Source organism: Argentina silus (genome assembly GCF_951799395.1).
Source record: "Argentina silus genome assembly, chromosome: 7".
In the NCBI taxonomy this organism is placed as follows: domain Eukaryota; kingdom Metazoa; phylum Chordata; class Actinopteri; order Argentiniformes; family Argentinidae; genus Argentina; species Argentina silus.
Window position 1 is genome coordinate 8198763 of NC_139661.1, and position 23772 is coordinate 8222534.

At 46.7% G+C, this 23772-nt stretch overlaps 1 protein-coding gene across 3 annotated transcripts; it reads right to left on the minus strand.

Moving 5' to 3' along the window:
- LOC310806599 (uncharacterized protein) lies at positions 1–23577 on the minus strand. 3 transcript variants are annotated; one of them, XM_083672761.1, is made up of 13 exons: positions 23355–23577; positions 21299–21392; positions 18990–20350; positions 18782–18872; positions 14556–17465; positions 14327–14452; positions 5130–5239; positions 3841–4006; positions 3475–3646; positions 2706–2839; positions 2421–2563; positions 2147–2233; positions 1–2063 (listed from the first exon to the last, which is right to left on the minus strand). In XM_083672761.1, the coding sequence occupies exons 3-12, from the start codon at positions 20333–20335 to the stop codon at positions 2158–2160; spliced, it is 5274 nt and encodes a 1757-aa protein (XP_083528887.1). In that variant the 5' UTR covers positions 20336–20350; positions 21299–21392; positions 23355–23577; the 3' UTR covers positions 1–2063; positions 2147–2157. The 3 variants fall into 3 exon arrangements, with proteins under 3 accessions (XP_083528887.1, XP_083528885.1, XP_083528886.1); XM_083672759.1 differs by having other exon boundaries at positions 5130–5245; XM_083672760.1 differs by having other exon boundaries at positions 5130–5245; positions 23351–23577.
- Positions 23578–23772: the final 195 nt, after the last annotated feature.

Genomic DNA, 23772 nt, shown 5'->3' on the forward strand with positions numbered 1-23772 from the left:
TCAACTCAGTTAATTTTATTAAGAATTTACACTTTTGGACACTGGCCTTACAACACAGTGCAATATACATATTTGACTTTCAAGTTACAAAAAAACAAACAAACAAAAGAAAGAGATAAAATAAACCCTCAAGTCATGACAAAGTAAAACGTCATGGACGCACACACCATAGGAACAACAGAGTTAACATTCCAAATTCAGTCTACCAAAATGTGGGAAGGGGAGCATGACGGACAACAGAACAGCCAGAACAGCCACAGGTCAGTGCTGTAGTGCATCAAGTGACAAAGTGCTTAATGGAAGCAGTGAGAGAGTGGGAGCATGGCGGACGTGGTCAGAGGAATGGGCCTAAGTCGGCTCTGAGCTCTAAAACAACGGGTGCAAATAGTCAAAATCATGTGTGGCAAAATGGAGGGCAAAATGAAACCCCTCGTGTCAAACGATATAGTAAACTCACATTCCCCACTGGAGTAGTGTAAGCCATACCCCCTACCACTCCACTAGACATCCACACTGCTGTACTGACCATGTGCAGTATAGGACCATAACAGCTCTGTGGATGAACCCATCTAATGTCTTCGGTGGTAAGTGCCTGTAGAACTGTCCAAGACTGGCCAACACAGAATACCAAACACCGAACATCTCCATCTCCATCTCTGATAACAAAACATCCCAACTGGTATCCACACTGTATGGTTGTGAGATTGTGCATGCACATCTTTGCAAAAATAATGCAGGGAAATTGCACGTGTGCAGTAATAAAATGGGATATCTGTTTGCGGACGTCCTGACAACAACAGAAGCCAGGGGGTACACATTGAATGTATGGCTCATTGGTAACACATACAGTTAGAACATTGTCCTTGCAATCCTCACTCACTCATTCATCATCATTATTACACACTCAATAGTTTGATCTTACACTGTAGACGTAAGAGGAAGTCAAAAGGGAGGAAGAAACAGGCTGATTAGTGTTTCCATGCAAGTTTAAGGAGTGTGAGTGTGGGTGTGTGCGCGCGCACTAATGTGCAGTAAAGTAGTGTGATTGTGATTGAGAGGTAACTCGCCATTGTAATTCAACCCTTCCTCTTCCCTTCTTCCGAAAATGGAAACCGATATTCAGACATTATGATTGAAAAGACACCGAAACAAAGCATTCATCTTTACCGCTCAGTTGACAGTGACTGCATAGTCTTCATAATAGATTCTCTTGGTTTGTGACGTTACTCACTTAGTGTATCAAAGTAGTGGGCATAGGAGCCTCTGCTGTAGTGATGCTTTAACGCTCTTAGTACAAAACTAAACATGTTTTATTTATCCTGTCATGATGACCATTTACTCTTTCATATTCGCAAAAATACAAATACATCATTTCATCATGATTACTACCATCTTTACGACTAACACATAATATACAAGCTGACTGACAATTAGTTCAGCAGTGTTTTGTTCTCTATGATCAATGAAAAAAATAAATCAGAAATGTTATCCTATGGCAATGCTTGTGTGACTACTACCAATACCCTTCCACTGACAGCGATACACGGATACACATTGAACACAGACACTAACCTGAAAAGAATATTAAAAAAGAGAAAACTAAATTAAAAGTATCTGGTGGAGGTGCTTGAGTGTCCTCCAGCTTATTGAAGCACTTCCAGGTTAAGAGGCGTGTGGTCCCACAGTCTAACATTTCCTGAAATGCAACCGTGACAGGAAATAATAGGTTCCTCCCCTTCCATAGTGTCCCTGTCACGCAAGAGTGTAAAGTGTCTCTATGCAAAGATACCCCTCACACAGAGGATCTCGAGGGGCTAGCAGTGAAATGGACAAGCAGAGCAGCCAGATGTTTTCCCTTGCTTGTTTAATCCATTAGACCCAGGTTTTCTGAAAAAAAGGCACCATGCACATGTATGCAACCCAGGCAGGAAGAAAATAGAGAAAATCAACAAACAGATGACAAAATACAAATGTCAGCAGCAGCAGAATTCCCACCATCTCAGGGTCAAAGGTTAAGGCTTCTGTCTCCAATTCTCCAACAGATTCTTCATTTTTAAGGCAACCTAGAGAGGGAATTGTAAAACAGACAATCAGACAATCATCAACATTTTAAACTCATGCAAGGGAAAGTGGAGCGAGAGCTCACCTCTTTTGCATTTAGCTGTCATTTTCATACTGACTAAAGCGCTTCTTGGACTTCAGCTCTCTCAGCCACTGTGGTGAGGCCTCCTCCCTGAGGAGACAGACAGACAGACAGACAGACAGACAGACAGTGAAGCATATCAGTCAGTGGTAGATTACTAGAGCTGGTGCATTGCTTCCAACAAACAACAATGACTGGTTTGGGTTCTAACTGCTAGATGCAGGTTGAACTCTGGTGGGAAATGAGCTGGAGTGGTACCCTCCTCAAGGGGTCTTACCCGTTTTCTTTCCCACCAGTGGGCGGCAGCACGCGGGACGCCCGAGGGAGGAAGGGTGATTTGGGAGAGCGAGACAGCTGAGAGGGAGAGGGGACAGGTCCGTCTGTCTGATTGTCAGAGTCACCTCGCTTCCTGAGCTGAGCCTGTGAAACAAACACAAAAAAACTAAGATATTGCTACAAACATCCCCATCAGTGTGACTGACAACTACACATGACACCCTTGACAAGATAGCACACTTTGACAGCCAGCCTTCCAGACACCATCTCTCCTGTTGAGGCTCACCTTGAGAGCAGAGGGGTCCATGCCTGGAAAGAGGGGCACTCTCTGGGGCTGGGAGGCAGCAGAGCGGGGGTCTCCTCCTCTATACTGCTCCTCAGAGTCAGAGTCCTCTTGTTTAGGTGAATCCACCTTGTCCTCTGTGGAAGTAAGAACAAACCCTTCTGAGTAACATGTCCACCTCACTTGAGTGATTGATTCAGAGGAGCAGCTCATTGGCCATCTCAGCACACCCCAAGTCTTACTGGTCTAATCATAGTCATTTAAAGATAAGATGTACACTCACTGACCACTTTATTAGGAACACCTGTACACCTTCTCATGGTGGAGGTGGTGTAATGGTGTGGGGAATGTTTTCTTGACACACTTTGGGCCCGTTAATACCAATCAATCATCGCTTGAATGCCACAGCCTATTTGAGTATTGTTGCTGACCATGTCACAAAGCAAAAGTCGTCTCAAACTGGTTTCATGAAAATGACAATGAGTTCAGTGTTCTTTTGTGGCCTTCCCAGACACCGGATCTGAATCCAATAGAACACCTTTGGGATGTGGTAGAACGGGAGATTCACAGCTTGAAATTGCACCTGAAAAATCTGCAGGAATTGGAATCATGTCGTCATGGACCAGAATCTCAAAGGAATGTTTCCACCATTTTGTGGAATCAATGCCACAAAGAATTGAGGCTGTTTTGAGAGCAAAGGGAGGCCCTACCCAATATTAGTGTTCCTAATAAAGTTCTCAGTGAGTGTATATGGGCTAAGGCCTAGTCTGACCTGTGGAGTCTCTGGAGCGCCAGTCCTCTGCAGGCTCGGCCTGTCCCTCTGGGTGCACAGACAGAGCAGCACTCTGACGGACAGCCCTGGAGGGGCGTGACCGCGGGGCCCGCTGCTTACTCAGCTGCACCCTAGAGCGCAGAGCACTGGAGTCCAGCCGCACGGCGGAGACCTGGTTCAACCACACACAGACAAATACAGTGCATCAACACACAAAACAAACCGAGAAACATACACAGGGATTAAAAAAAAAGCAGTTTCCTAACAATCTTGTAAACTGATCTGGGGGGGGGGACTTGAACATCATGTGTATAATAAGCACATCATCACATTGACAAGTCCTTTTACAGGTAGGGTCACTCTTACCTCAGGGAAGGGTAGCGGCTGGATCTCAGACTGGGCCATTGGAGAGAGGCCGTCTGGAGTGTCCAGGTTGCCGGGTGGGGCATGTTCCCCTGGCGTGTGGGGCGGGGTGAGTTTCCTAGGCGATGGGCTGAGGTTGCTGTCTGAAGTGGGCGTGGCAGGAGTCAAGCTACAGCAGGGCAAGGCAGACAGGATCAAACATATTTAGAGAAGAGTTCTATTCTGAGGAAACACTCCTTGTAAAAGCCATTTTGGTAGGGTGTCTGTTGTCTCGTTGTGTGTTCAGCTACATTAAGTCTTCCTTGCACACAGACATCGGAACACAAAGACGCCGAGTCTGGCTGAGTCATTCTCCTGTTTGGTCCTGTTGGTGTGTTTACTGTGAGGGCATCAGATTTCATACAGGATGTGTTGTGTGAGACAACACAATGAAGGACCTGACAGACTTACGCTCCTCATTTCACCATGAGAGGGGAGGTAAACAATGGGAGAGTCACATACATGAACACCATACTAGTTGGGGATTGTTTATTGATAGTTGAGTTATGGATTCATTTGAACCATAAGACAATGATACGACCCATGAAATACAAATATTCGAAGAAATATATCATCTCATTTCACAACTCTTGTGACAAGTTGTATTTCATCGACAAAATACTGCACATATTTTCCAACTGTGTGAGATTTCTGTCGCTGTAGTACTCCATCCTGGCCACAGGGTGTCTGTGATAAGCAGGGCTTTGTGCTGCTTTGTGGCCACAAGGTGTCAGGAGCGCTATGAAGCTCATAAGTACATAAAGCACTGAGGGATCCTGTATCTGTTTACCCAACTCAACATCGGGTACTGTGTCTCTAACTTTAAGGTGAATCTAGTGAGATGGCTATTATAAGCTCTTGAGCAGGAGACCAGAGAATCACTGCCTGAGGCTACCTCACTGATCTACCCGCTCCACAAGGCAGGATCTGATGCAGCTCAGTGACTCTGTCCAAAGGTCACTGCTGCTCCAGGAAAAGACATGACCGAGTACATCTCTTTGCTTTTGCTGCATCCATGCGACACCAATTATCGATCCTGCCAGTATTAAATTGCAGGGATGATTGTATATTTTAGGAGGCAGGGATGATTCAGCACTAGGAGGCAGGGATGAGTCATTCAGCAGGGATGTCTATAGGGTTGGTTTATAGAAAGCAGGGTGCAGCCCTACCTCAACCAATGCTATAACAGGAGGATGGCCTTTTTCACAGGAGTGTCTGTGTGTATATGTATGTGTGTGTGTTTATATGTTCACCTATCGTCTGTGCGCAGTCCAGTCTCCCAGGTCCCGTACTGACTGTCTGTCTCGTGGACCAGTGTGTCTATGTCCCTTCCCTCGTCCTCACCATCGACACTCTGCTTCAACTGCTCCTGGGAGAGAGAGAGAGGGAGAGAGGGATGAGGGAAAAAACATAACAGGAGTAAAAGTGCCATTGGAGGGTATCACTGGAAGGCCAGAGAGAATGCAGTCCAATATTTTACTGGCCCAGACTATATCAAGGCTTCCTATTGGCTTTCAGTTCAATCCATCTTCTCTACGGCCACGCCTGAACAGTGAACCAGCGCCCAGAGACAGTGTTTCCCTACAGACCGTTGGCCAACAGAGAGAGCTGCTGATAGCGCAGCATTGTGTGGAGGTTGAGTGGATAGCAGTGATAGCAAGATGGATAATGAGAAGTAATGGGATGAGCTCATAGGGACAGGGACCGAGACTGGTGAGTTGAGTGCGTGTTTGCGCTCTACTGAACCGTGTCTCTTTTAATGAGGCTGCTACAGAGGGCACACTGTCCTAAAAAAAAAACGCACACTGCTCCTGTGCTTGCATTCAAGCTCACGCAAGGGTACACACGCACGGAAGGGTAGCGTGCACGCCCACGCCCACACACACACACACACACACACACCTCTTAATGACTTTGTTGATATTGTGAGGTACAGATGCATTGGAGGGAATGACTGAGGGAAATGTAATAGGCCTCCAGTACGTGTTTGGATCGTGTGTGTGTGTGTGTGTGTGTGTGTGCGCCAGGAAGACAGAGTGAGGGCGAGAGAGAGAACAACAGTACAGGATGTCATTCATCATCAATGCCTTTCCTGTCAGGAAAAAAATAAAATAAAGAAGAACAGTCTGAAGGGCATTCAAATCAATCCCCCTACATCCGAGAAAGCACTTGACCCAAAGTACATCCTCCTTTCAAGGCTTTCCAAGCCTAACATTAATCAAGTGATTTACATCACAGGTCCATAAACTTGTTTGTTGCTTTCAGATCCAGATTGTGATCTGAACCAAAATCAGGCTTCAGCCGTGAATCGAGCCTTACAGTTGAAACTATGGGCTTTATTGTGCTGGTCACATGACTGAGGCCTCAGGCAAACTGGTGGGCTTGGTGGTCGATTAAACACGCGTGCTATCAGGCCAGCTACATGCATAGGCCTTCCAAAGACACTAGGCTAGGTGCTTTACTGTGCCTTTAGTACTTTATTGCCTGTTGCGTCTTGTTATTGTTCTCGATTTTATTACTATCCTTTATATTTCTCTGCACTGTAGAGAGGCAGCTCAGAACAAGGATGTCATTGTACTGTTTATATCTGTGCCTTGTGCACATGATAAATACACTTTGATTTGATTAAAGTCAGTGCGAGAGCACCGCAACATTTAAAGTATGGACGTGAAAGCTTTACTTACAAACACAGAGCAGCAGGCTAGCAACAGTAACAAAGTGAGACTGACTGAGTGCAATAAGTTGAGAAAATAAGTTAGGGAACAACAGGTCCACTGCGATTTCTCGTCCAGGGCAGGGACGGCATTTCTGATTGGTCGAGATCCTAGACCTCTCCCTCCCCTCATCTTAATCCCTCTATAATTTCATGGATTGTAAATGTAGCCCTGAAGCTAGAAATGTACAGCACAAAAAAATAAGCTAATTTACAAGACTTAGCATGTACGACTGAAGAAGCAGGCCCTTCAAATCTCTGATAATCTGAATTCCCTGAACAACACCTTTCCCCAGTGTACGTGGTTGAACTTCAGCACACCCCTACACACCCTCCCTGAGTGTTTGCCACTCCTGAGGCTACCATGTTACCTGCCAAACAAGCAGCAGCAGTAAGACAGAGAGAGCTTAAACATAATAACAGGGGCTGACTATTAGTGCTGAGAAGCCTTTGTTGACAATGTGAGGGTGTAGGCCTTCTATCAACAATGCGCAGGGATATGGATGCAGACGGCACCTAATCAAGCCGATAGGTTTCCAGTCACTGTGATTGTGAATCAGAGCCGTAGTGAGGCAGACTTTTCCTTAATAACATTAGACTTAGGCAGGCAGGCAGGCAGGCCCCCCCCCCCCTTAATGGACAGGAAGGGTGCGTCAAGGGAAACGACAGAACAATGAGCGGATGAATGGAAGGAGGGAGGGAGGAGAGAAAGGGCCGATCACCGGGGGAGATTGACTGACACATGCATGAGGAAGTGGAGGAGCCCAAGCCTTGGAAAGTTCTCCCAGAGATAGGCCCATCTCTGAACATGAGCTCGCCCGGTGACACAATCACAGACGTGAACAAGCCCGCAGATGTTTACTCGCTACAGAGGACATACCGCTATCAACACCCCCTTTTTATAGCTGTGAAGCTCTAAGCAATCCCTTACTGAAAAGTGAATCACCGCCTTGCTTCGTTCCCAGCCTGTCACGAGCTCTGTGAATGAGGAAGTGCTGTGCTCTGCTCTGCTCTAACACATTTAACACACATCTGCCTGGAAGCAGAAAACACAGAGCAGGGTGTTAGTGCAGGTACAATGAACAAGGGAACAAACATCACACCCAGTATGTCTCTAGCGTCTGCTCTGACCCATCTAAGTGGAGTCTTTCTTAATGGGAAAGCATGCTATAAAACAGACCGGGCCAATGATGCCATCCTGCAGATATTCTACCCAAACTCCAGTTCCCATGAGCACTGCATTAATCTCCCTGCAATAACAAACCACTCCAGCTAGGCTACATGTGAAACGGTTACAAAAACACTGACCCTCTGACGTAAAACTGAAAAGGACATTGTTATTTTGCTTTCATTACATAAGAGTAGCGTCCAGACAGGGCTCAGCCATGTACAATGTGCTTGCTAAGAATGTGGAGCAGAACAGAAAGTCAGTCAAATCCTGACTCGGCTTAAGAACTTAAGACCACCGGGCCTGAGACAAGCTGCCTATGATATGAACCACTGAGTCCTGAGGTGGTCTAGCAGAGAGAGAGGCTGCTGTCAGCCTGAGGGGGCAAAGTGCCCATTAGAAGGCACCTGGATTAACACAGGGAGGCTCCACCAGCTGGCTCTAAGCCAACACACACACACGCACGCACGCACGCACGCACGCACGCAGCCTCTTCCATTTACCATAAAACATATTCCTCAGCAAATAATAGTACTATCATAGCCCAAATGGACACAAATACATCGGTAAAACAGAGACCAACACAACAGAAACCAGGTGAAACACATCATGTCCCTTTTCGGAGACAATGAGGAGAGCGGTCCCATTTCCCACCCTCCTCTCTCTCTACCGCTCCATTAGTTGGCTGGCCCCAGTCCACCTCATTCTCCCCCGTCTTACTGGCCTCAGAACTCTGACCATTCAACACATCATCATCAACTAAACAGCTCTCATGAGAGCACAGCACGCAGCATGCTGATGGTCAACAGCATATAAACAAACAAGGCCAACTGTTATGACTGAATCCTCCTTGCTAGCCTCAGTGTTCAAACTAATATACTTCCATCAATGTATCAGTCACCCTCTAAAGAAAGAAATCTCCCCAGAGTCCCCATCCCACTGTGACCCTGAGTTGCAGAAATAAAGTCACACCATGAGGTCACACCATGAAGGGCATAACTAAAGATACATCCACTGCAGTGTATCCACATACAGTGCCTTCGGAAAGTATTCAGACCCCTTCACTTTTTCCACATTTTGTTGTGTTATAGATTACATTTAAAACGGATTAAATTAAAAGAATTTGGCATCAATCCACACACAATACCCCAGAATGACAAAGCTTAAACATTTCAGTAACTTTATTAAAATTGAAATAAAGAAATACCTCATGTACATAAGTATTCAGACCCTTTGCGATGACATGTCATCAACAAATCACTCAATAAGTTGAACTGAGTCCATCTCTGATTTGCATAGGAATCAATTACACACTGTGTAGATTAGGATGTCACGACCAACTCACTTTTTTTTGGCCACTTGGTTATAGACAATTCTGTAGAGTGACTGAGATGATGTTGTCCCATCGACTGTGCTTTTTCCTCTCCACCATTCAACTTTGGAGATTTTTGTAAGTCTCCCCAGGCCTCAGGGTCACATTCCTGAGCAGTTTTGTTCCTCTCCATTTGCTCAGTTTGTAATGACAACCTGATCCACACAGTGTGTAATTGTTTCCTATGCAAATCAGAGACCCTATCAAAACAAAGATATTAATTCCAAAATTACATGAACTATTATACTTGCATTAAGATGGACTCAATTCAACTTATTGAGTGATTTGTTGATGGCATTTTTGCATGTGTCATAGCAAAGGGTCAGAATACTTATGTACATGAGGGTTAGGGTTATCTCTGTATTTCAATTTTAATAAATTTACTGACATTTCTAAAATCCTGTTTTCGCTTTGTCATTCTGGGGTATTCTTTTAAATTCATTTTAAATTGAGTCTATAACACAACAAAATATGGAAAAAGTGAAGGGGTCTGAATACTTTCCCGAAGGCACTGTATATCCATACACTGAGTCCAATCCTGTTGTTGACTGTTCTTTACATAGAGGCAGATTAAAACATGCCAGAGCTTAGAGGGAGGACAGGGGGAGAGAAACCCAACGCCAGCCCTATAGTGTGACAAGAGGAGCCAATGACAGTGTCGTTGGAGCTGGAGCTGGGGCTATGGTGCCAGAACAAGTAAAGGGCAGCGTTATGTCAAAGATGATATGAGAGGGATAGAAGATAAAAGGGAGGGACTAGAAGATATGAGAGAGACAGATGAGACGCAGTGGGGAGTACGCGCAGCAGGCTAACAAAAGCAGAAGAGTCAGCAACTATCAGCATCAGAGACCTCACATAACAGCACAAATAGACAGACATTCAAACACAAATAGAGAAGGCCTTGACAATGACAAGTTTAGGTGGTTGGGCAGTCGTGTGGTGCGTGCGTGTGTGTGTGTGTGTGTATATATATCAGTCTTACAGCGGTGGGGGTCCTTGGCTCAGCGGGGCGTCTGCGCAGAGACAGGCGCTGCTGGCTGCGCAGGGAGAACCTGCGGAAAGAATCCCGGCTGCGAGAGGCCATAGAGCGCAGAGAGTTTGTCCTCTTAAAGTCCCCGACCCCGTCCTCGGGCCGGCCCCCGCGCTCCACCGCATTAGACACAAAACTGAGCGCCCCCTGCAGGGAGCGCCGCACATTTCCCATCCACCCAGTCACCTGCGACTGGGCCACTGACAGTTTGTCCCCAAGGTACTCCATCACTGTTCAGCACCCAGAAAGAACCAAAGTGTCTGAATAGAGTCTGGACAGAGCTCTCAGTCAAGCTGTTGTCCAGATTATGCCTTTAGTCCGCTATCAGTCCAGAGTGATAACTTGGTCTAGAACGAGTGCTTGAGCAGGTAGCCGTTCAGAGCTTGTGTCCTGGATATTGCTGAGGTGCGTTGCTGGGTCAATGCAGCAGCATATAAGGGAAAACACAGGCCAGTCACTCAGATGCAGTGGTGTCTCCTCACATATGCAGCACTGCAGCACTCAGGCCCCAGCCACAGGCTCTCTGTCCAGCTTCACGGTCTCTCAGTGCTTCTCAGTGAGGCTTTCTGCAGTCCAGTCCCACTGGAGCCTTCATCATGGCTCCATTTCAGTCCATCATCGGCAGCCTGGCCCAAGATCTAAGGTGAACTCTATTTAAGCTTTCTGTTGCTTTCAGAGATGTCTGTTCCCAGACATACAAGGGCAAGGATATGCTTAACACGCTCAGCAATATGGAACTGCCTGGGGACCAAAAGGGTATCAATGAGGCTGCTCTACTACAGACAGCCACAACTGTTGAGCATTCAAGAGACTACAGTATGTGACAGCAAACAGGTTCTTCAGATCTACACACTTGGCACCACACAGAGCACACAAAGTACCAGCAATAAATCCACAGATGAAGTGGCAAGCAATGTCACGACATCGACATGCAGTGCAACATTCTCAGATTCAGTCTCCAGGCGTTTCCCTACTGTTTTTTGAGCTACAGTAACAAAACTGATTCCCCAGTCTGTCTGTTTGACTGTCCCAAATTGCTCTCACACACACACACCCTCAGACACACACACCCCCTCACACATCAAACCTGACAGCAGGCTTCCAAAGCTGTCGCTGCTGCGGTCGCTCTAACACTTCCAGAATGACTGAGGAACAGCATCCAATAAATCTACCTCTCCATGGTGCCCACTTTGCTGCCGTCCCCCTGGAGGAAAACTTTAAAGAATGAACAGTCCAGCTGGTGGCAGACAGAGAACTGCACTCATTCCTATTCCCCAAGAGAACCAAGCACATCAAAAGCAGAGCAGCGCCGCAGAAACAAGAGGAGATCGCGTTGGTAAGGTCAAACCCATGAGGTGGAGGGAGCGCAGCGATCTCTCCTTCCCTGCAGGTAGGGGCAGGTAGAGGAGAAATGCGTCAGTCCTCTGATCCTTGTCCCCAGCGCTATAGGACTTACGCTCAAGGAGAAACAGAGCGGAGTGAGGGAGGGGAGAGTGGAGGCAGAGAGAGGGAGAGGGGGAGGGCCCTGGTTTGCAGTGCAGGAGGGGAGGGTGATATATGTTCTGCGGTGCTCCGTCTCTCCTGCCTGTTTCTGCTTGCAGTGTGAGGGACAGAGGATTCTCACAGACATAGTCAGCACAGGGTGGGGGGGACAGGAGGGATGGGATGGGGGGGGGGGGGATGATGTGTCGTGAGATAGGAATGAGTGTAAGATCATGGGAGAATGTTTGTAATCTGGGTGTTACCGTAAAATTGACAGAGAATATACAACAGCGACTGAGTGAGAGGAGAGAGGTGTACGAGTGTGTGCGAACGAGAGAGAGGGAGGGAGGAGAGGAAGAGACAGGTGTGGCTTCGAGAGAGAGAGCTAGGATCGTGTGGCTGTCAGCAGGTCTGTCAGCATGGTGAGCACATAGCTAAAATGAGGAATCACGACACTGTCAACGGAGTTGAGTTTGCTTAACAAATGTCGCCCTGACTCATGCAAACAACATGTCAAACCAAGAACCCCTCTCCTTTCCCTTTCTGAGCCTCACAAGAGCCAACGTCCCACTGAGCTTAGAAAAAAAGACTACTCTAAAAGACAAACAATAGCATCTCAGAGGCATTAATAAAACAGAAAACCACTCTTAGAGTAAAGTGGGACAGAATCTAAAAACTGCAACGCTGACTACTGGTGCCCCCTGGTGGTCTCCTTGTGAACTTGGGGACAAAAACCAAGCAGTCTGAAGTTAAAAGCCTCGGTCAGGCAATCCCACCCAGCTGTCTCAATAGACATGGTACACAGGGACCAAACCTCTTACAATACTAATGGTAAGGAAATGCAGTAAATCCATCTTCAGGGACCCATCTCTAGCTATAGTTCACTGGGAAACTACTAAACTGTTACACATCACTCTATTCTAATGATTCAAGATTCAAGATTCAAGATTCAAGATGGTTTTATTGTCATATGCACAACAATTACAGAGCAGTCGCTGGCAATGAAATTCTTAAGTCTTGGGCTTGAAGTCACAGTTGAAGCACAACCAGTAGCAGTGACAAAGCAAAAACAAACATACACATAGCTAGCAAACCATTCATGCTGTATCAGCCATCATGTCACTTTCTAAAGTGTCCACACTGGGATAATGACTGTAGTTGCATCTGCCCCCTCCCTTGTTTCCCTGACTTACCCACAGCCACTGCCATTGCCTCACACAGCACAGCCATATGTAGGACTTCATAACCCTGAGCCAGACGATCATCTTTGTCTTTCTTTACCTCTGGCCCTGATCTTCTCTGCCTTCTCGTACTATAGCATTACTAATGATGTGGTCATACCAGTGTGATGTCATACGAGAGAGAGAGAGAGAGAACATAGACAAGCACTTCCCATAGTTCAACAACAGCAAGCAGCATCACCATGGACCAAAAGAAAACAAATGGTTGTAAACTGTAATGAATCTATAAAGCACTTTGAGATGATAATATACGCCATTTAGCTGACGCTTTTATCCAAAGCGACTTACATTGCAGTGAGTGCATACATTTTTCAGTATATATGGTCCCAGCGGGAATCGAACCCACAACCTAACCTAACCTGTTTGCGCTATGCTCTACCAACTGAGCCACAGAGGACCACAATCTGAGGAAAGGTGTAGGTGTGAATAATGTTGTTAATTCACCCTACACAGGGCATTTTACACTGATGTCTCCAGTGACTCAGCATGACTAAAACAGGCCTTTAGCCTCACTAGAATCCTCATTAGAAGGACAGGGCTCAGGTCAAGAAATGTATTACAACACATTGGCCAAGAGGTGGAGACAGAGACATATTACCATGGGGACCTGCCCACAGCCATGCTTTATCACCACAATTCAAAGCTGCAATCAATTTCCTCACACATGAATGTAAGTTTATTCTGTTGTTATCCTTTATTTAACCAGAGAAGTCACATTGACATGTTCATCTCTTTTGAGCCCTGGCCAAGTAAGTGGATTTACTTGGTTATCAGTGCTCACATATACAATTTCTTAGTCTCTGGCATGTTTCTTTTACATAAACTGGTCCGTCCTTCTATGGTACTGTAAATGGATGATCTCTCCAGTGTAAGGATTACAAACTATAATTAGACAGGTGCTTGGCTACAGGAATGCCAATACCATTATGGGCCATTTCACACGAGACATTGTTCAGTTATGCAAACAGGGTGCAGTCGAAGTGAGCACATGTACTTGTAAACTATTTTGCTTATATAATACTAAATTACAGGCCTGAGAACCAGATTGGGTTGAGGTCCCTGCTTTGTGACGTTAGAATGGGTGGATAATGATTGAAGTAAGTGAAGTGAGTGAGACCATGCCTTTCACATTACTCATCAACTCATTACTCCCAGTACTCTGCAGTCAACTCTCCTCTCCCAGTGAACTAACTGCATTCCTCCTCCACCCAACTGTAACACACACACACACACACACCTCATCTTCTCTATATCACCAGGGTGCTCTGTTAGAAACAGCCCAAACAGTGATGGAACATAGAATCAAGGGGCTTAATGCAAATCATTACAATGTTGAAGCAGTCTAATAACACTGTTGCAGTAGCTAATTTCTTAAACATGTTCAGTTGTGAGTTTAAGAAATTGTGTCAGCGTTTGTGCATAAAAACAGAGCAGTATGACTCACCCAGCTCTGATGGTCCCTCTCTCTATGTGCACTTCGACTCCTCATCCTAGAGAGGCTCCCATCCACGGAACTCTCAGACGGGGTCGATCTACGGGACACACTGCGGGACCGCATACGGTTCAGATCCTAAGACACAGGGATCATAGAATGAATATCCATGTTCAAAAGTCCATAATCTTGGGATTTGTAGATGCCACTCACTCTCACAGGCTGTGGGGCTTTCACTCACCTGGGAGCCCTGAGATCTCCTCTGTCCTCTGGCCTCTACCCTGGGGCCCAGAGGCTCCGAGTCCTGGGAGAACCAGGTGAGCTCCATAGGAGTGGTGGTGGTGGTGGTGGGGACTCGGACTGGAGAACCAGGGGCATTGGGCTCTCTCCGATGTAAGGGGCCAGAGGGTGATGGTTCATTAGGCACACCAGACCAGCGTCTCTCTGGGATCAGGCTAGGGGCTGTGGCCCTCTCCTCCATCCTGAAGAGGAGCTGCTCCAAGCTGGGTTTATTGGCAGGCTTCCTGGGTGGCTCTGGTCCAGCCAAGGGTCTCTCCACTGCTGCCTCGCCTTGCCTCTGATCCCAGAGCTCTTGCTGAGAGGAAGCCCACACTAGGCTTGGACGTCCCTCAGGCACCATCCTGCGGCCGCCTTCCCTCTCTGGGGTGTGAGGGTGGGATCTCATCCCACTCCCTGGATTTACGCCCTGGATACCAGCGTTGGGAAACACCTCCCTAGTGGGCGAGGGCTGTGTCTGTGACCTGAATGAGTCTATGTCCAGGATGGCAGGCCTGTAGTGCTCCTCTGCCCTGGGAGATGGCTGTTTCCACCGGGCACTGGAGTGGGGGGTGCCTCTGGAGAACTGGTCACCCCGGGACACAGAGTCCAGATCGAGCACTTTTGGTCTGAGGGGTGAAGAGTCCAGCGCTCCCCTTTCCTGGTCCTCTCGCCTCTGCTTTTCCTTTAGTCTCTGCCTCTCTAGCTCCTGCTGTCGGGCTATCTGTCTCATTTTCTCCTGCTCATCTTTCTCCATCAGTCTATGTTTATCAAGCTCCAGAATCTGCTGTTTCTCTCGCTCAACCTGCTTTTGTTTTTCAAACTCAAAGAGTTGCCTTCTCTCCATCTCCTTTATCTTGTCTAGCTCCTCTGCCCTCTGTCTTTCGTTCTCTGACTCCCTTTGCCTCACCCTCTGGTTTTCCAACTCTTGTCTTTCAAAGTCTAACTGTTTCTGTCTCTCCCTCTCTAGATCTCTTTGTCTCTGTCTCTCCAAGTCCCTCTGTCTCTCCAAGTCCCACTGTCGTTCTCTCTCCAACTCTTTAACTCTCTCCTTTTCCAATTCTCTTTGTTTTTCTCTCTCCCTCTCCAACTCTCTCTGTCTGTCTACCTCCTGTTGTATGGCTATTCGTCTCATTTTCTCCTGCTCATCTCTCTCCATCTTCTCCCTCAGTCTCTGTTTCTCATGCTCCAGACGCTGCTGCCTCTCTCTCTCAATCTGCTTTTGTTTTTCAAACTCATAAAGCTGTCTTCTCTCCATCTCCTTGATTCTCTCTAACTCTTCTACTCTCTGTCTCTCTCTCTGGAGTTCCAACTTCTGTCTCAGTCTCTCCTCATTCTGTATCTCCAGCTCCCGCAGTCTCTCCCTCTCCAGCTCTTGCTGTCTTGCTCTTTCCAGCTCTCTCTGTCGCTTTATCTCCAGCTCTCGCTGTCTTTCTCTCTCCAACTCTTGCTTTCTCTCCCTCTCCACTTCTCGTTGTCGCTCTCTTTCCAACTCTTTCTGTCTCTCCCTTTCCAGCTCCCTCAGTCTCTCCTTCTCCAACTCCTTTTGTCGCTCTCTTTCTAACTCTCTCTGCTTCTCCCTTTCTCTCATTCTTGCAAATTCTAACTGTTTATGTCTCTCCAATTCAAGCTGTCTCTGTTTCTCTCTCTCCAACTCTCTATTTCTCTCTCTCTGTTGTTCTCTCTCTATCTCCAGTCCTCTGAGTTTCTCAAAGTCCATTTGTTTCCGTTTTTCAATTTCCATCTCTTCTATCCCTGCCTGTTTTCCCCATGCCATACCTCTCTCCCTTTCTGGTACTTGGCTCCTCTCCATCATTTCGTTGCCTTGTTCTCGACCCTGGGGACGTTTTCCAAAAGCTTCATCGAGAGAGGGATTCCTTCGTAGTGGCAAGACCTTCCCTTGAGAGCCCCATTGTCCAGACTTCACAGAGAAATCATCAAATGGGACTTCCATGTTGCCTCTCTCTGCCCCCTCCTCTCCATGGGATGTTGGCTCCTGGATCTGACCAGTCAGAGCAAAGTAGGTGGCCCTGGGTTTGGGTGGCTGCTCATCTGCCTCTAGCATTTTCAAGCGTTTGGGTGCTGCCACTTCCTCTCTCTCCCGCTCTGGCTCTCGATGCTTCTCCCTGTCCACATCCATTTGCATTCTCCTTTCTGCTTCTTTCTGCCTCTCCTTCTCCTCTTCCTTTATTTCCTTCGCTCTCTCCACCACCACCTGTCTCTCCTTTTCCATTTCCCTTTGCCTTCCTTTCTCCACATCTGCCACCCTCTCCGGGTCTGTAGTATTCCACTTCTGTAGTGCCCCAACCCTCAGGTACCGTGGTCCATGTTCTTGCTGCGTGGCTGGTGCTTCCCTATGAGCCAAACGGAACTCTCCTTCTACCTGAGTGGGTCTCCCTTCTACTGGCTCCATCCTGGCTGGCTTGTTCCAGTCTGATCGTCGTGAGCGAAGAGTCATGGCCTTGTCCTCAAGCTGAGCAGAGGGCACACTCTCACTCACTGCCCTGCACTCCCCTACCGCCTGCACAGTGTCGAATGAGTGCTCTACACGCAGTGGACTGGAAGGGGACACAGGCGGATGGTAAGTGGCAGTGACCAGGTTGGCGTCATCTTCCCCATCCCCCCGCCTGAGAGAGAGGCTCCTCCTGGTCATGGCCTTGCTCACGTCCTGCGCGCGGTCGTCTTCCATCACCAGCACGCTGTGCCTCTCCACCACATTCTCAAACAGGGCTGCTCGCACTGTCTGCACGCCAATGCTGGGGGAGCTCTCCAGGGCCTCACTCTCCATCAACCTCCCTGCCTCAGTCCTTCCAATTGAAGGGCCAGAGGGTGGCTGTGTGGGCTGCTCTTGGAGGCCTCTGCTGTCCTCCTCCACCTTATAGATATAGATAAAACAAAACCAAGTTCATTTAAACTCTGAGACTGGCACTCAGATGGACGCAGAGGACATCTGTCTATAATACTCATCATAGCTTGGACAAGTTCATAAACCCAGCTATAAACTTCACCATAGTCTTTAATTTACTCACATGTGCATACTGTAATAAACTCTGTGTATATTTTATTGAACGAATGGGACAACAAAGTGAAAAATCTAGTTTAAGAAACTCAGTACTAGGCCAGCAAGTAAGTGTCTATAAACAAATAGTCTTGTCTGGTGTGAGTATTTCTGAATGGGATCAAAAGAGAGAGCACACAAAGAAAAGTGACTGAGGGAGACAACTGTGCCTGCGTAGAAAGGAGATCCAACTCCTCTTTGTTGGACTCATAAAAGTGGGTGTGGTGCTGATGTGGTAATCAAAGCCTCCCCATGTTGACCTTTTCCCAGTGCTGTACTGGGAATGTTTCATAACCATCACAGCCACCAGAGATGACTTAATGCCCCCTCTTAGGTTTCAGAGCTTTGTAACTGCATGTCAGTGGTGTTCCCTTCACTTCTATGCCCTCATTTCCTCTGGGAGAGGTTTGCCTGAGAGATGATTCAGAGCAAATGCTTTGTGCGCAGGGTGTTTTGGTTGGTGAAACACAACTCCATATTTTCCTATGAATACAGTGCTTAGGTAATATCTAGTTCCAATTGTGCCCTAAGATTCAGTTATTTTGTGGGCTTAGAGTGAATAACGACATTCATGGTTAATGGTGATGTTTTCAAAACTAGTAATATCTTTTTCTAAATTATTATCATCCCCTGTACTTGTATGTTCAGAATATGCAAAAATATAAAAAGAAGTAAAAAAATAAATAAAAAAAAAAGACAAAAAGTACAATCTTCTTACAACCTCACCAAACAAATAATGATCGCAGAACAAGACAAGAGGGGACACATAAAAGAACTCACCAATCCCTGTGTGTTATGAGGCACCTCCTCTTAACTCTAATTTATTCAATTTAATCGGTTAAAAATGTCATCTCAGTAATTTCCTTTCTAGGCAGTAAAGAACTGGATGGACATTAGAAAGCCGCTCATATTTTTCTATTCCCTTTTGTTTTTACAAAAATATCTTAGTCTACAGTGACAGAAGAACTAACCACAAACCCTTGCCAGCCAAATGACACCAGTATTTAATATAGGTTTTCTGATAGGTATGGGTTGTGACTACGTTACTAGAGAAAATTCTCACATACGGGTCCTCTGCAATTCAAGACCTAATCACCCACATTAATCTTAAGCAAAGCCCTAACCTCTCTTACCCTCCTTTGAGGATCAATGTCACTCTCATGATGGTCTGTTGCCTCATTGGGGGAGGGACTGCTGAGGTCTGTGGACCCCTCAGGTGCAAACCTGATGAAGAGAAACACACATCACACAAGACAAGACAATTCACGACAATGAGAGTCATAAAGGGACTTGGACAAAGACAAAGACAAGGACAGATGGAGGCTGGTGAACAGTGCTTACCTTTTGGTCAGGTCAGGGGGCAAGGGGCGGGGCTTGAATGATTGTTTCACAGATGGGGTCTGAGCAGGGGGCGTGTCTTCGGTTAGCTTCTTGATTCGCTGTTTAACACCCAGCAAATCTGTCTCTGGGATTGGCTGCACTGGAGAGCGAGGCTCTGGCCCTTGAGCAGCGACACGCCCGGCAGGAGAGGAGGAGGAATCAAGCAGGAGACTGATCCGTCTCTTAATGCTGCCTCCACCTTTTTCCTCATCCTTCTCTTCATCTTTCTCCTCCTCCTTTTTCTTCTCAATCCCTCTTGCTGGGAGTAAGGGCTTGCTGTCTGGATCCTGTGGAGTTGCTAAGGCCCCCTCTGGGCCTTTCTCCCTCTCTTTCCTCCGCAGCGGAACCCCCTCCTCTGGTGTGTTTTCTTTGCTGTCAGCCTTGGCAGGTCGGCGGTGCAGTGACAGGCCGATGGACTCAAACTTGGAGGTGAGGTCAGCTGAGAGGGGCCTTCTCCCTGCCCAGCGAGAGGCAAGGGTGGGAGACTCTGCCTGAGTCGGAGAGGGCACGAAAATGGCTGACACAGGCCTTGGTCTCGAGCCTCTAGACTGGGCTCGGAGTGTGACAGTCCCCTCTGGCCTTTCTTCCTCCTCCTTCTCCTCCTCTTGTCCTATCTGACTAAGGAAGCCCATGGACTTGGCTCTGGTCATAGAGGCTCCTCCAGTCCTGTGACTGGATGCTGTTTTGTCCCACACTACCTCCTGGTTGGTGCTCCCAGACCACTCTGCTGCCGGGGGTTTCCTGGGGCCTCGTGATTGGGACCACCCTGTTGCACCAGAATTCTGCCGCCCCACTGGTTGGGAGGGAGTTGATTTGCCGGGATCACCAAGGGTTAGGGGAGGAGCTGGTTTAAAAGGCTGGACTACAGGCTTGGTGGTTTGTCCGGTGCTCAGTTTCGGGGAGGGCTTGTAGGAGGTAGGAGCAGGACGGCTGGGGTTGGTCGACACTGGCCTGTGTTTGCTGGTGTTGGTCACATTCGGTTGCTGTGGTTTTGGGGCACTGGGAGGGTCAGGCTTGTAGCCAGTAGGGCGAGTGGGCTCTGGCCGGGGCTTGGTGTGAGGCTTAGGGGCAAGTATGGGCCGGATGGTGGGGTTTTTCTCCACAGTGTAAGGTTTGGGAGTGAGGCGTGGTTTGGGTCCAGGGAGTGGCTTACTGGGTTCTGGAGTGATAATGAGGGACCCCTGGGTGTTGGAGGAGCCCTCTATGAGGCTCTTGTTGCTGGAGTCTGCCAGGGGGCTGAGGTGCAGTCGTCCCCCTACACTTGTCCTTCCAACCTCCCCAGGTTGAACCTCCACCTGCGCAGCCATCCCCTTGAGTAGCACCTAGGAAGGAAGTACAAATCATTATCAGCACCCTTGACCTTGTTCTGGATACCAATATAACCCTCAACTACATCCAATAAATTATCTATATGAATCACTTTACTGGGTCCTATTCTGCCACTCCCATCTCTGACGCAATGCACTGACTATAGGGTTAGCTGCATTAGCCTACATCAGGAACATGGGAGAATCAAGACTAGCTTTACAGTACTTCCTCTATCTGGGCATTACTCTGGACTTTGCCTTAGGAGTGTCAAGAACTCCAGAAATGCAGCTCTATAAGCAGGCTGTTAAACAAAGGCAATTTATCAATGACCTAAGCTAGATGGAGATATCCATCCCCTCTGGAGGGTTCAGTTCTCTAGTTATACTCACTTGGTCAACAGAGAATCTACTGTCTCTCTGCTATGACTAGATCTGAGAGAATGCTACCTGTCCTAGGAGGTGCATTGTTTTTTTTCCATAGTGTCGTAATACAGGGAAGCTCAGGCCTACGGCAGTTAAAGGGGAATTCCATTGAAAACTCCTACCAGTACTTAACTATACCAAGCATCACCAAACCCTTCACATTTCCTGATCTTAATAGCCCAATAAGTGTGAATGGTGATGGTAACAGAGTCATGTGTTCACCTGGATGATATGTCGTGGTTGTAGGCCTATACAGTATGAAGGGGTAGGTACCATATAATAATGAAAGTGAAGGATGTTCCTATCATGATGAAGAGCAACAACATTGGTTGTCTGCTCTTTAAGAGGCTTGTGCGTCAGATTTGATAATGTATTCCACATGTTCTCTTCTTGAGATAGGCCCAACTACACTTCAACAGATTGACTGCTCTACCTCAGTATAAGAGGGGGGTGCACGGAACTGCTTGTCGGTGCAATTATCTAATACTGCTTTGACTGCAGTTTCTTTAAGTTGCTGTGGGCAATCCCATCATAACTCACCTGACTGGCTGTCAACCGACTGCAGTGGAGCCCTGGTTCCTGTGGTAACCATGCAGTGATGTCATATCACACAGGAGTAAGGAGTTGGTAAAGCCTGAGGAAAGTGGACAATTCTGTCATCACAAGGAGCTCTCCTTTCAGCTTCCTACAGCCTAAGGCTGCATGTAGCCTAAATCACAGTGTAGCATACTCTACAATACACTGGGATATATGCTACTTGCAGCATTATAGGCAGAGGACATAGCCTACAGTGTAGGCTATATCCTCTGCTTCATTACTGTACTCCCTCAGGAAACTCATTGAGCATGTTTACATTGACAGGCAGAAAAGAACAAACAGAGACACACTCAAACATCCATATTGAAGCACAAACAAAAAGGGAAACACATTATGGAAAATAAAATTCCTCACATAAAAAGGTATGTAAAATTTAAACGAGAGGGAGAAACTGGATGAGAAGGGGGAAACTGGATGAGAGAGGGAAGAGAAAGTGTGTTCTAGTAGGGTTTGATAACTTGAGGCAGTGGTTGTTGACAGGAAACGCCTTTGCAAAGCTGGAATGCTAAACATTCACTGTAGATGGAAGGTCCAGCAACACAGCAGGGATTGAGGGAGAAAGTAGCAGCAGGGATTGAGGGAGAAACTAGCAGCTGGGATTGCATTGCTCAACTGCAACTCTACCTCATGCAAACACCACCTTTGATTTTGCTAGCTACAAATATTTGCCTACCGCCAACTGTGCCTATAGATGAGAGCAATCCACACATTCACAACAATACTATGTATATGTAAACAGACACAAAACATAACTTGGATATTAGACTGCACACAAGAACTAGAGAGCAAAAGTCCTTGAGGAATGACGAAGGAGAGAGATTAGGTTGAAGGGGACTGATAAAATGGCACAGAGGAAGAGGGATTAATGCATGAGAGAATGTGTAATGCCAGTGAGTGCATACAAACCACACACCACAATTTCCACTATCACATTGTAGTATCGTGTGACATTTGATTCTTTAGACTTCATTCAACTCAAATAGTTATTCATGGGTGACAACACACACTAGAAAAAACCCATCTGGAATGGGTTAAACATAACCTCGTTTCCTGTAAGTTGTGGCTTTGTGAGTGTGTTGGTGACACTCAAGTGTCATGTCAATGACAGTCTGGTTTAGCCAGTTTAGCAGAGGAAAACTACCCCACTCCTAAACCGGAGAACAAAGATGAAAGCACTGCTAAAACAATACTGGCTAGATGATGGTATGGCTGATCAATTTCAGCTCGCTGGCACTGGTACAATGGTAGAAACTTCCCCAAATCCGTATGAATAGGCCTAGATCATACTAGCTGGTAAAGAAAACGGCTTATTCCATCTTGAGTAATCTTGACCTACTACCTACCACCAGACCACGGTTGCGGAGTTTTAAACAATTGTTTTTGATGTAAATGAATCTCACCGTAAACATGAACACCAAAAGCAATTATTTAACTAAAACTAACTTGGATCTAACTAGTCAGGAAAATAGCGCCTACAGAGAAAAAATATATATTGTTGGCGTACCAATGTGTTACGAAGTAGTATTGATTTCGAAGACGCTGCTGAGTTCGCAAAAAGACTAGCTAGCCATTGACACCTGCTTAGCTAGCTAGCCATAGTAGTTAGTGTTTAAACACGTGAAACCATCACAATAGTTGACTGATTTAAGCAGATGAGGGGATATGTTAAAAAACATTGGTCGTGTTCGTTGACAAATCAAGTTGGAATCATGTTCGTCTTGCGTATTAATGCATGCTGCGTCAAACAGCACTGGTAGCGAGCTAACTTAGCTAGCTGAGCACCAGGATACATTAGTAGAATTGAGCCATTACAACATTACTACTAGCTAGCTAGCTAAGTAATACTGTACAGCCAATGGCTTTTTAGACCTTCTCACAGATTCCAGTAGTTGTTGACAAAATAATTGCTAGCTTGTTAGTATAGCAACTGGTTGCTATTAAGCTAGCTAACACACTGAGAAATCCATCCACCTGCTGTGTCGTGTTTATCCTCACCTACCTTCTGCCTCCTTGCATCTATTATTTTCCTTAAGTTCAGCCAAATCCGAATCAGTCGCGGTGTGTTGTGTTGTATTTACTGGACTCTCTGTGTCAGTCAACAGCAAGCCAACCTGTTGCTAGACAAGAGTTGTTCGGACGAGATTAACTTAAAGTTGACTTTTCTTTCGCACTTCCCAGGATCACTGACCTAACCATTCACCATCTTTGCTCTTACTAGCTGATCTTGCTATTGCTACTAGAGGTGGGGGATTTGTTTTGTTTTGATCCGTACCGTAGTCAGTGAGTAACTAGCTGGGATGTCGGTATGGTGTGCCCCCATGTGGGGAATCTTAATCATTACATAGGCTGTCAGGTGACACACACATTAGTGGAAATTTCCAATGGCCATATCCATTTTCATTCCATAATCATTAATT

Excerpts from the sequence above, each read along its gene's own strand:
- LOC310806599 (XM_083672759.1), bottom strand. The coding sequence starts at position 20,335 with ATGGCTGCGCAGGTGGAGGTTCAACCTGGGGAGGTTGGAAGGACAAGT. Across the intron at positions 17,466-18,781 it reads ACATTGATCCTCAAAGGAGG|GTGGAGGAGGACAGCAGAGG; the intron begins GTAAGAGAGGTT and ends TATATCTATAAG. Across the intron at positions 2,840-3,474 it reads GCGCTCCAGAGACTCCACAG|AGGACAAGGTGGATTCACCT; the intron begins GTCAGACTAGGC and ends TTACTTCCACAG.